This window comes from Parambassis ranga, chromosome 17, assembly GCF_900634625.1.
Source record: "Parambassis ranga chromosome 17, fParRan2.1, whole genome shotgun sequence".
NCBI classification, from domain to species: Eukaryota; Metazoa; Chordata; class Actinopteri; family Ambassidae; genus Parambassis; species Parambassis ranga.
In genome coordinates this window covers 2,563,228-2,576,255 of record NC_041037.1, presented here as the reverse complement: position 1 = coordinate 2,576,255, position 13,028 = coordinate 2,563,228, and the positions used below count along the sequence as shown (strand labels likewise).

Genomic DNA, 13,028 nt, shown 5'->3' with positions numbered 1-13,028 from the left:
TGTGTGTTGCTGTGATGTGTCTATGTTCAGAGAATTGTGGTATCAAACCTGTCAGACGTCACAGTTTTTCTCACTTCCTAAATTCTCGCCTCTCTCTCCTCAGCCTTACCAAAGCCCCCCACCTCCCTCATTGTGACTGAGACCACAGCCACCAGTGTGACTCTCACATGGGACTCTGGAAACCCGGAACCTGTCTCCTACTACATGATCCAGTACAGAGCCAAGTCCTCAGAAAATGGCTTCCAGGAAGTGGAAGGTGTGGCCACCACCCGTTACAGCATCGGCGGGCTCAGCCCATACTCTGAGTACGAGTTCCGTGTCATGGCTGTCAACAACATTGGCCGCGGGCCTCCCAGCGATCCCGTGGAGACGCGCACTGGAGAACAGGCCCCCTCCTCGCCGCCTCTGCACGTCCAAGCGCGCATGCTGAGTGCCAGCACGATGCTGGTGCAGTGGGGACCACCGGAGGAACCCAATGGGCAAATCAGAGGCTACCGGGTCTACTACAGCTCCGACATGACGGCTCCGCTCAGCGCCTGGCAGAAACACAACACAGATGACAGCAGCCTGACTACCATCTCAGGCCTGACTCCAGACATCACCTACAGCCTCAGGGTGCTGGCTTTCACTTCTGTGGGTGATGGGCCGCCGTCTGACATCCTGCAAGTCAAAACCCAGCAGGGAGGTGAGCAGCAGACCCCTGTCTGTGTCTTTGTGTGTATGAACATGTAATACAAGGTGAAGCTGTGAGTAATGTAGCTGCAGTCCTGGATTTGTTTTTGTGTTGCACATGTATTTCCATGCAGTCAGCCATTTAGTAACTGCCTTCTCACCTCTACCAGTCCCTGCACAGCCTTCCAGCTTTGAGGCTGAAGCTGAGTTGGATACCCGCATTGTACTGTCATGGCTGTGGCCCGTACAGGACCCCATCACGAAGTATGAGCTGCAGTACTGGGAGTCCGGCACAGACAACAAGGTTAGAATCATAACAGGAAGTTCGAACAATTTTATAAACTATTTCTCTCTCTTTAATCCCATCTCATCTATCTATGTGTTTCTACATGTGTCTGCTGTGAGACTGCAGATAAATCAATCTCTTGAATGTTCTTCTGAACAGGAAGCTTCGAACTGAACTGTGTTATTGTAGTAATGCAGTCAGCTTCCCCAGATGATAAGAAAGATTTACTCGTGTAACACAACACTGTTGTTAACCTTTGTCTCTTGGAGTTATGGTGCTTCATTCATCTGTTGGACCAGTGTGTCAATTGTAAACTTGTTTTGGAACAAGTTGTTCTCAAATTTGGCCACAGTATGTGCATGTATAACAGGGAGAGCAGGAGCAGAGCTCCAGGACTTTAGTAGAATAATCATTCACATACAGCACACACACAACACGCTCTAGACTTCTGTGGCTGTTGTTGATTTGTTTTTGTGAACCTTCTAGATACACAGGACCTTCGACCCAGCAGGCTCCTATGCTGTGGAAGGTTTGAAGCCCGACACTCTGTACCGTTTCTCCCTGGCGGCCCGTTCTGAAATGGGTTTGGGAGTCTACACCCAGCCCATCGAGGCCCGCACTGCCCAATCCAGTAAGTGCACCTTCTCCCTCTCTCTCTCTCTCTCTCTCTCTCTCTCTCTTTAGCGCTGCCTCTACCATCTGTCTTATCTACTTGTTGTCCACTAACCAGTGATTTTCAGCCAGTCGCTCCGTTCAGTGAGTGAGTGTGACAAAAAGTTACGTTTTATAGCGCTTAAATCAGAGAGCGTGGGCAACTTGAATGTCAAGTCAATTTCAGCATAAAATGCTGACAGTGCGGTCAACTTCACGCTTCCACCACCTCCCCTCTGTCACCAACACTAACCCTCCTGTCCGTCTATCTGAGGGCAGGCCCTGTGTCAAAGGTACGTTTAATGTGTCCTGTTCCCTTATTCGTGAGCTGTGCTGTGTTGTTTTGCCTCACATCATTATGTGCTTTCATAGTGCCAGCACTCAAAATGTCACTCTTTGCCACCTGACAAACATCTTTGTGTGTTTTTTTGCTGTGGCTGCACGCTGCTTGTACCATCTCACCCAGGGTGCAGTATACGGCACCTTACACATTATATAACAAATACAAACAAAATAACTGAACTACTTGCACATAACACTACACTATAATACTGCATTTATTGCACTTATTAGTCCTGACACATATTCTGCTTTACTCACAAATTACATCAGATCAATTATATTGGACAACTTCTCAACAAAACAGGATCAGAGCTGCATCACTGTAACAAAGGATAGGTGGTATGTACAGTCTGTCTCTCCCTCTTGTTGAGGTGAGAGGTGAGTCGATGTCCTCCTGCAAAAGTTTGAATGAACAGAATTTAAATGTGATGCAGTGGTAGGATGACGTGCATGTAATAAGCAGCAGCAGCAGCAGCCTTGGAAAGGCTCTGAGGCAAACAGGCAGTGGGAAGTGTGACATTTTCTAGTGCTGCATTTAAATGTTTAGTCTCATATTTTTTTTCAGAGTCAGAGCAATGAACAGAATGGAGCTCTATTCATACCTTTCAGCTGCATAACTCAGCCAAGGAGCTGACAGGCTGCAAAAGGTGGATGATATGTACGAAATAACGGTTAAGATAGCTGAAAGTCTTTTAGCTCATTATGCAGTTTGTAATCCGATTTTAAACAAATGATTGTAGCAGGTCTGTTACAGACACTGGACTCTCAGCATATATCCTGGAAAGGGAAGGGATCCAGCTTTTGGAGGGAGGACAGATTTGTCTCAAGGTTGTGCTATGCCGAGTTTAATCCTCTTTGAAGGTGCTGTCATTTTTTGTAGCTAGCGTCGGTGGGGGGGGGGGGGGGGGGGGGGGGGGGTGCACACTGACAGCTATGGGTGTAAGCACTGGATGTGATTTCCCCCAGCTTCACCTTCTGCTCTCTGTTAGTGAGAATGGTCGTGATCTACAGTAGTTGTAGGTGGGTGTTGTCATGGAGTGCTGACGGAGGATTGTATTCAGTTCTGAACTGAAGTACATAAAAAGGGAATCATGCACAGGTCCATGGGGAACGGAGGAGCTCCAGGAAGTAGTAAAGCCACATCTTCTGCAGGCCTCTTTGATTTATAGACAAGGACGGGGTTCAATAATCATCCAGGTACGACAGCGCCAGCTTCACCTGAGATGCAGGTGATGGGGATTATGAGGCAGTGCTTGAAGATCTTTATAAAGATGAGCTGGTCAGGGCTGACTCTCCTGGTTTTGAGAGGTGTCGGCATGAATAAATATTCCTTTAAGTGTTAGAAGAAAAAAACATATGACTACAATAGATGGATTTATTGTTACTGTGGATGAGCAGCGGATGTGTTTGTTACTGAACATGCTTCTGCCATTTTTTGATTGATTGTCCAAGAACTCCTGAAGTTTGGACAGCCTCCTCCTCCTCCTCCTCCTCCTCTTCCTCCTCCCCCCATGCACCGCCATCACTAGACCAGCTTTGACCCCTCCTCCTTGCCACCAGGGGGGAGCTATACTGCTTATCCTGCTTATCTATCTTGTGTGCATCAGCAGCTTTAACATTATACCCTCAGCACACAGCTAATTTTCACTTCAGCATATTGCCAAGTATACTCCTCTACAGTAGGAGTTTACCACACCAGTATAATGTAAACAGGGGTTTTTTCAAGGGGTCTTCTTACTTCCAAAAGTGATGTAGTAGAAGAACAGAAATGCCAATTTTACATCTATAACTCAAACATTTTGGTTGTGGGACTTTACCTTCAAATGCCAACAGTCTAACACATATAATTATTTTACCATTTGAAGCACACTCGTCGTTGTATATGTCGTTATGTTGTCCCCCTGTGGTCCAGTTTCTCTTTGATACAGCAGATTTAGCAGGAGTTTTAGTATGTGTGTTGATTCAGTACATGGTGGTGTTGTCGGGTCTTTTTCGTTTTTCTGTCCACTCCCTGGTGGATCAGGGACCACCTGATGAGACTCTTTTGTTGAGCAGCTGTGTTTCTTAAAAGGTGGAGCTTGGTGTTCTGGCATTACTTTATTGGATTCATATTTGAGTTCACTGTTCATTGCTCTGCTTATTAAAAAATACATTTCATGGGCATGCTTTGTGAGAACACCTTGCTTTGAATTTTCTTTCCCCTGGTTCATTTTATTCTCTTTTGAAGAGGCTCTTTTGTGCAGAGTTCATCATTCAGTTAGGTGCATGAAATGTATGAATGCTATTGTGTTTTCGGTTTCATTCTTTCTCTCCATATTAAAGTTTTGTTTTATTGCCTTTCTGTGTTTTTTTTTTTTTACCTCTGGACTTGAGAGTGTACATATATTATATATATGCTGCTTATCGCAGTCATTGTGAAACATAGTAGGTGCATTTCTACACACAGAGACATGCACAACTTATTAAGAAAATGCCGTATGGCTTCATGTGTGTCTCAGCTGCAGCCAGCTGCTGTAATGTAGCCCAGAGCTTTTGCATCGACGTGCGAACACCAATCAACACTGTCAAGCACTTGTTCACACGCTCGCACATCTATGGCCAGTTTATTGCTCCCTCTGCTCACAGCAAGAGGCGGTGCAGAGGGCAGTTTGGGACAAATTACGCCTTTATAAAAACATCACCTTGTAAAAAAAAGTAATAATTTGGCCCATTTAATATTCCATTCACCTCACGCTGCAGCTTCATGGCCTCTTGCATAAATGTACAGCCACAGACATCTTCAGCAGTGGACTTTGGTGGTAATGTGTTTTTTGCATCCAATCTCTCAGTCTGGAGCAGCATCCTGTTTAGTTTGGAAGCTTTTTGTATTCAGTATAAAGAATAAAAATGCCATATTTAAGTCTTTTATGTTACACTTAGCTTTGCTAAGGAGCAGTACATAAGCATACACATTAATAGTTATATATAAACACTGTAGCTACATTAAAAGTTCTTATATTCCTCACATAAAGCAGTGCAATAGGATTAGAAGAGTGGCAGAACTTACTTATATACATATTGTAGATGAGGAATATAATATTAGCAATTTAAATATGGCATTTATGTTTTTATATTGACTATAGTACAAAAAGTTTTCACATTTTTTGCCTTGTTTTTTGTGCTTTAGTTTATTTTGTGTTTGCTTGATCCGTGCCCTTCCTCCATGTGGTTTTGCTCCCCTCCCCCCCTCCCTTACAGCCCCATCAGCGCCCCCTCAGGAGGTCCATCTTGTCAGCCTAAGCTCTACCAGCCTCAAGGTGAGTTGGGTGGCGCCGCCTGCCGCCAGCCGCCACGGCGCCATAGTGCGCTACACGGTCAGCTACCAGGCCCTGACCGGAGAGGACACGGACCGGCACGAGGTGACGGGCATCGGGGCAGACGCCACCAGCTTTGTGCTGGAGGGCCTGGAGAAGTGGACTGAGTATCAGGTGTGGGTGAGGGCGCACACTGATGTGGGCCCAGGCCCTGAGAGTGCCCCAGTGAAGATGAGAACCAAAGAGGATGGTAGGTTGACACCTCCCTCGAAGAAGAGCTCTCTGAGGTTTCTGCTTGTGGCACGCTGTCACCGCTCATACTTACCCTCTTGAGCCTTTACTGCACCATTTTCCCCACCCTGTTGATCAGTTATGAGTTATGGGGGTTACCTTTTCCTTTTTCCTCCTCCCAGCTTGTTCACTGTCACATTAACATTTTACACCTATGACAGATTAAGGCTCATCACTCGCTGTCCTCAGACCTGCTTGTCTGTAAATTCTTTTTCTTTTTTGTCTTCTCTGCTGAATAGAAGCCGAGCAGATACTCTTCCTCTCCTTTCTATCCCTCCTGCCTCTTTTGCTCACTCGTTCCTCATTTTGTTTGCAGTGTGATAGAGGGCGGCTTCTCCTATGAGACAGTCGTCTATAATTAATGTGTTTGAAGTTTGCTGCAACACAGCTAATTTCATACTGGAATTAAGGGCATTACAGACATCACTAGACCACATGCTGTCCTGTGTAGGGTGTTTTGGGGACACGGCAGTCTTAGAAGGTCTGATGTGACTGGATGGTTTGATTCATGGCCAATTCTACTATCCCTTATTTCTACACAGCACCCTAAGTCTATAAAAAACTCAGAAGTCATTATTTTGATAGGTCTTGGCTCCTCATCAGAAAACACAGTGAACTGTGGAAAATCACAAGCTCAGCACATTACGTGTCTCTTCCCCTTTTTTTTTTTCCTCGCTGTCTCTTCCCGGCTTTCATTCTTCTTTCTCTCCTTGTCTGGTTTCTAGTGCCAGGAGCACCCCCCAGGAAGCTGGAGGTTGAGGCCATAAATTCCACAGCCATCCGAGTCACCTGGAAGCCGCCGCTGCAGGTGAAGCAGCACGGCCAAATCCGAGGCTACCAAGTCATCTTCTCCCGGCTGGAAAATGGCGAACCGCGAGGCCAGCCTAACATCATGGATGTTGCTTTGCCAGAGGCACAGGTACAAGATGATGTCTTACTCGTGTCCAGCCTCTCTGCCTCTGTCTTTTTCTTTTTTTTACTGTCTAACTGTCCTGTGTATTTCCATTCTCCACCCATCTCCTCCATTCCCTCACATTGTCTGAGCTCATACTTCATTTTCCTCCGTACCGGGTGACACACATGGAATCTGTAGTACCCACCCTCCCTCTAATCTTTCTCACATATGACATTTGACTCTAAATTGGTACCCTGCTCCCACAGCTTTGGATTAGCTGTCGTAACAAGATCCTCTCTAATTCTACAGTAATAGCTATTAAATATTTTATATGTGTTACATCAGGATGCGGCTTAGTGGAATCAATGCACCTCTCCTGGCGGTTTTAGCAGAAATACATATGCACTGCCTTGTTACCATGTTTATAAATTAGTTATTTTTCTGACACTGCCCTATACACATTAATGCAGGCTGCTCCGAATTGCCCAAAGCTGTGCGACACCATGAGATGTATGAGAGATTGTAATCCTTAAGAGGGATTCAAAGATTCATGAATATCTTAAAACCAAAAACCCCACTCACTTTTTTTCCCCCTCGTCTGTTTGAGAGGGGAGACCAGCTTAAGAACCTGCTTCGGATTGTTTGCCGGGAGTAACATTTGCACGAACACGCTTTCGCTTCCACCCTTGATGTCCTTCAACAAAGGCATCTCATTTGAGCAAACACGTGCTCCATGGTCACACACACACAAAAAAAAACGTCTGAACAGCCTCGTCAGTGTCTCTGAGCTGTGTTTACTGCAGCACTTAGGGAGACCAGCGGGTTGCTGGTTCAGTTCCCAGGCGGTGCACACTGCTGTGCCCTTAAGTAGAGCTATTAACCCTCATTTGCTTTGGCAAACACCCTGCTGTCTTAAGTCTTATAATAACAGAAAGGGAAGTTAAAGTCACCTTGATGCGACACATTCGATGATGATAAGTCGGAGCGTGTGCGTTCTGTGATAAATGCTCATCTCACATGGGATTGAATGGCAGTTAATAAGCATAAAATTAGTTAATTCTGCCCTGACAGAGCTCAGAAAATAAAATGTCTATGACAGACTCTGAGTGTGAGTAAACTCCCCCGCTGCTGCTGCTGCTGCTGCTGGGAAACCTACACCTGCACTCATAGACTTTCATTTGTGCCAACGCTCAGACCACATGTTAACTCATCGTGTGACGGAACATTTGTCTGTAAGTGTCCAAACTTGAATCATACAATTACTTCAGTTGACTATTTTGACAACCAGATTGTCCATCGCTCACACGACGGAACATTTCTGTGTCACTCCAGCTTGTTGTCTTGTTGCACTCCGCTCCCTGTCATTTGACTGTGTTGTTTCCACTGTCATCCACATGTGTCAACTGTCTGCTGGCAATGTCGTCCTGATGTGTCACAAAACAACATGCCCATAATGTTGACATGTTTTTGGCACAAATAGAACCCTGTACAGAGAGTCTGGGCTTGCAGTATGTCCTTTACATTACATAAAGAGTGGAAAGCAGCGTAGAGGCCAGGTGCTCGAACAGAGAATAATTAAATTTGTGGCTGAGATTTGCAAACAGTTGCTGAAAATGGGGCAATTTCTTTTCATCTGTGTGTCACATTCACATCAGAGCTGTGACAACAACACAGTGATTTGACCCAGGATTTGGATGCAGACAAAAGCCAACTGTTAGTGTACGTTTATGACTTCAGTCTAGTTTGGCTGTGCCTCTACCCTGAACTCCCAAACACGGTCCAACCTTTGTGGTTTCTGGCAGCTGCTGCTGACAGTTCATTGTTATCTGTCTGTGTACCAGCCAGGGCAGCATGGTTTGGTCTGGAAGAGGAGAAAAACATGGCGGTTGCTTGTTTTCCTGGAAGTGTTTTCTTCATGTCGACATGTTTGGCGTGATTTTTTTTTTTGAGTGTGTTGTGAAATCTGAACTGAACATGACCCCACTTGTTATGCAAACAATACTCCCCGCCACGTCTCATTTGTGCCATGTTCACACAATAAACACAAAGACACACAGTCGTTTGGCGTTCAGGATTTTCTCTCGTATTCCAGGACACGTCTCTGACACGCTACCCCCCTCCCCCCCCCCCCGCCCTTCCTGGCAGATACCTGAATTTCTTCTCACACCTCCTCTGTTTTTCCTGCTCTCGGTCCCATCGTTCTTTCTTTCTTTTTTTTGCCGTGGCCTCCTTTTGCACTCTCCCTGCTTGAAAAGCTGGTTGAGTAATTACCAGGAGGCTTGCGTGCAGGTTGGTTACCCTTGATTGAGTCATCTCAACAGATTGTTTTCTATGAGACAGCACTGAGTAGCCAACCTGCAAGGACCTGCCCAGACGTCATTAAAGACCACACAGTCAGCCAACGGTCCTCCATCCTAAACGCCCAAACTGGTTTCAGAACAATCCCTCCCTTTTTCACACATCTTTGCATTCACGTACCCCAACAACAAGTGGAAAACAATGACAACGATAACATGAGCAAACATGCCCACCGCTTAGATCGACCTTGTCGTAGGCGTTCCAGCTGGCCGAGAAAAGAGCTAATGACTGATGGTAGAGTCATGCAAAATCCCTGAAACACACACCTGTAATTGATGATGAATAAAAAGGAAAAAAACGATTTTCTTCTGTCTTGGCACATCCCCTTGTGTTTCTCTCAACAATTTCCCTAATGTGTTGTGAAATCGGCTCCATAGCCGCCCTTTCACCTGAAGTGGATGCTCAATAAGCCTGCCAGGAGAAAAATCCACATTTTCCACCACATAGCACTGCCTCACCTTAGACTTCAATCACAACCATAAGCCGCCTGATTGAATTGCAGATCCTGTCAAAATCGCAATCACCTCTCCCCCTTTTCTTTGTCTCTGTGTTTCTGGCTCCTTTTTCTCCGTTTTCGCCCTCTCAGGGTTCGCTGAAATGCTGGGAGGAGAGCGAGGAGAGCTCTGCCTGTGCGTGGGCTGTTTAAGCGCCTCTTTTCTTTTCAAGCAGGAGCCCACACAGCGCCCTCATTTCCCTGCTAAATTTAAACCAGAGGCCACGTTAACAGTGCGATGTTATCGACCCCTATGCAACCATACTTACTGTCGTGAAAAGTGGCCTGAACCAGAACACGGCCCGCTCCATCACCGTGCACTCACAGCAATCTCTAGGCTCGTATATGCGTCCATAAAAGTTTGGTGTGATTGAGTTTGAAGCCATTAGCCACTGTCTCTGCTTCTATAGATTTTTTTTTCTCTGCACAAGTTTGCCTTCCTACACAAGTTTGCCTTTATTCAGCACTACTTTCCAGGTTCATTTTGTTTGACCACTCATGCGTTTTTGTAGTTTGTGTGAGCAAGGCGATGCTTCGCTGCCTCCGCGGCCTTCACTGCCTCAGATTGGAGTTGAATGGGAATCGGAGAAGAAGAAAAAAACAAGGAGAAAAGAAGCACCTCAGCCCGTTTCACTCCATCAATCATGACAGCTCCTTCTCTTCCACATCACTCGTTTCCCCCTCCTCATTCCCATTTTTATAGCCACACATCTCGGCCCATGTCATCACATTTGCATTCACCCGCCTGCAAATTATACCGCTCCGTTTCCACAAACGACGCTTATCAGCAATGATGTGTTTTCAGCTTGCGTTGGCATTCGAAATATAAATGGAGGATCATTTATAATTCTCTCATGGATTTAAGCAGAAAGCAAAAGCAGTTGAGATAGAAAGGGATTAAGTCCAAGATGAGATAGGAACCTTAATGTGTTCACTGCTCTGTTGACACACTGAGCGGAGTTGACGGTAAACAAATTAAGCAATTAAGAACATTGCAAACTGTTATTCATGAAGTTAAGTAACAGCTGTTCTTAAACGCTGCTCTTTAGTGCCCCGCCATGTCAGGGGAGCATGAGGCAGCAGTTTCTGATGTGCCGTGTGTCCCGACCAGTCTGTACTGGGACCGTGTAGAAGCCCAGCTCATGCTTCACTCAACTGGTTTGGTAATAAACACCGTCCGCAGGGAAGGAAGGCGGAGAAGTTGGGTCTTTTGTCTTTTCATATGCCAGCAGTCAATAGAGGATGATGAACGCCGTCTCTCCACTGCACAATGAATCAGCAGTGTGAGAGGCACCCTCCCTTTGTTTGTGAAAGTCTGGAGCAGCAAGGAAGGGGGGGAAGATGAGAACTAGTGCCACGTTTAGTCTTCTAGATCTGATGTGGCTGACTTCACAGCATAACTACATCTATAACTCGAGTTCTGGAAGTCAGAGCTACAATTAAGCAAATGGAAGGAAATATTTGTGGTTAAATTCATGTACATGTACATTACACAACAACCACAGGAATGAATGCTTATTTTATTAAACATGGAAGCCAGATTTTAGTGTTAAGTCAGTTATGGTAACATGATGTTGGATGTCTTTGTCTCCTGATATGAATCTGAGGAAATACATTTTAGGCGTCCTGGTCCTTTAACAACAATTCCTGATGGTTCTCGTCTTTAGCGGTCCCTTCCTCTCCTCCTGTAATCTGTTTCATCACTTGTTTCTCCCCCCTCCATCTCTTCTCTGCTTTGGTACAGTCCAACAGCACCCTAATAATCAGATAAAATGATTTGCCATCCTCACCCAGCCGTTCGTCCTCGGTGCTCACCCACTCTCCACCCTGCCTCTTTTTCCTGTTCTCCACTTTGTCCCTCATCACTGTCACCAGTGTCACCTCACCCCCTCCCTCCCTTGTCAGCCAGGCCACCCATCAGTGAACTCCTCTGCAGTAAGTGATGTGTGGAGGGCGTTGTCGCTGGTAACACCAGCAGTTACGTTCTGCATCGCTGGGGTTTGATGTCACAGGGCTAGCATAGCAGCACTGGTAATAGGATTTCATGCTCGGCACTGACGGAGCCCCGCGGCACGAAATGGGCTTTCACTTCCCCCAGGAATCACTTGGCCTAGCACAGCGAGCAGGGAGAAGATTTTGAAAACATATTGAAATATAATGAATAAAAGGCCCTGCCTCCATCTCTGTACAGAAAGAGGAAATGCTTCACAGATTCACAACAAGGTATATATTCATGCAGAGGTGTTGTGATTAGGAAGAGAGCCGTCTTCATTGTATTCTCAAGTAAATGAACAACAAGGCAGCGCAACACGAACAATAATCAACTTCACAACAATTCCTCAACTCGGTTACACAATTTGTTTTCTGCCACTCAACTTGTCTTAATTTCTTTTCCTCTTCCATCACACTCTATCACAATGTTTCTTTCTACCGCATGACTGTTGACACCTACATTCATCTGTCTGCGAAAAAAAGACCAGTGCTTTTTTTCCCTCGCCTGTTGTGTTGTTTCTGACTCATTTCTCCCCCCGCCCTGTGTCCTGTGTGTCTTCTCTCCCATCAGTGGAATATTGAGGAATCCACCGAGCATGTGAGTAACCCTCATGTGTGCTGCTGGGGTGTCTTTGCAGGGCAGGGCTCTTCTCCCCTCTGCAGTTTGTGGGTGCTGTGTGCGCTTGTGTGTCTGGAGTGGTGTATGTGTGTGTGTGTGTGTGTTTTTTTTTTTCCTGTGTGTGTACGCCATGCCTATAATCCGCTCGGTGTGAATCCTCATGAAAGATCATAACCCCATCATAACCACAGAAAGATACGTGTGTCCAAATGATTTCAGGTTTGTGTGTGCAAAGCATGTGTGTTATTGTGTACAGGTCTGGACACTCGCGAGTGATCTGAAGCACTTAGTACGGTGTGCATGGAGCGTTTTCTTCCCATTGCGCGTACAGTGCAGTCAAAGGCTGCGTGTCACCATCCCAGTGTGGCACTGACATTAATCAGGCTCGTCTAACCTGCTGTCTCCCCCACTGTTCCAGATGACATGTCTATCTGAGGGGAGGAGCTGTGTGTTTTATCAGCTCCGCACATCTCTGAGATTGCCACCAGCCTTTCATGTTCTTTTCATTTGCCTGGATGGCAGCTCACTGCTCTATGGCTGTCATGCAGCCCTTTGTTATGGCTTATTACCTCCTAGACGTCATATTGCAGCGGCGTAAATGCTGAGCTTACTGTTCCTAGTCAGAAATTCAATAGAATCCTGCCCGACTTGTAAGTACTGCCTTCAGCAGGGCAAAGAAATTTTGTTAACTCAGTGCCCACCTGCAAAATTGTTTGTCTTATTTGGTAGCACTAAACCAAATATTTGGTAGCAGCACAGCACAGAGATTCCTCCAGCTCGCCTCCTCTCCATCCCTCCCCCTCCTCTTAATGTGTTGATTAACACCTGACAGACACAGAGCTAGACGCTGTCGGCAGAAGACATCTGTTCACACATCTTTATTATTTCTTTAGCAGCCATGTTTAGGTGATTGCAGACTGTGTGCCAGGTAGCTAACGTAGTGTGACTAGCTACAGACAGATGTCAACAGCGAAAACATTAGCGCATCCTGCTGACCCACAACTCCTTGACAGGATTTTCAAGCAGTTTTGAGTTTTTTAGTTAATTACAGGCTTTATAAAGCAAACAGAGAACATGAAATATTGAGATTAAGCAAGCAGTTATCCTAACAATGCTGCCCACTTTTCTCCCACTCC

At 45.8% G+C, this 13,028-nt stretch overlaps 1 protein-coding gene across 5 annotated transcripts in view; it reads left to right on the top strand.

The window, feature by feature from the left end:
• Nucleotides 1-13,028, top strand: part of ptprfb (protein tyrosine phosphatase receptor type Fb) — a 144,757-nt gene that overhangs the window by 93,345 nt on the left and 38,384 nt on the right. For 3 of the 5 annotated variants that reach the window (XM_028428005.1, XM_028428007.1, XM_028428004.1), the window contains exons 8-13: nucleotides 104-685; nucleotides 843-976; nucleotides 1,445-1,589; nucleotides 5,189-5,494; nucleotides 6,261-6,454; nucleotides 11,845-11,871. In XM_028428005.1, the coding sequence (XP_028283806.1) occupies nucleotides 104-685; nucleotides 843-976; nucleotides 1,445-1,589; nucleotides 5,189-5,494; nucleotides 6,261-6,454; nucleotides 11,845-11,871 (1,388 nt within the window). The remainder of the gene's footprint in view (nucleotides 1-103; nucleotides 686-842; nucleotides 977-1,444; nucleotides 1,590-5,188; nucleotides 5,495-6,260; nucleotides 6,455-11,844; nucleotides 11,872-13,028) is intronic. The other 2 variants (XM_028428009.1, XM_028428008.1) reach the window with 1 other exon arrangement.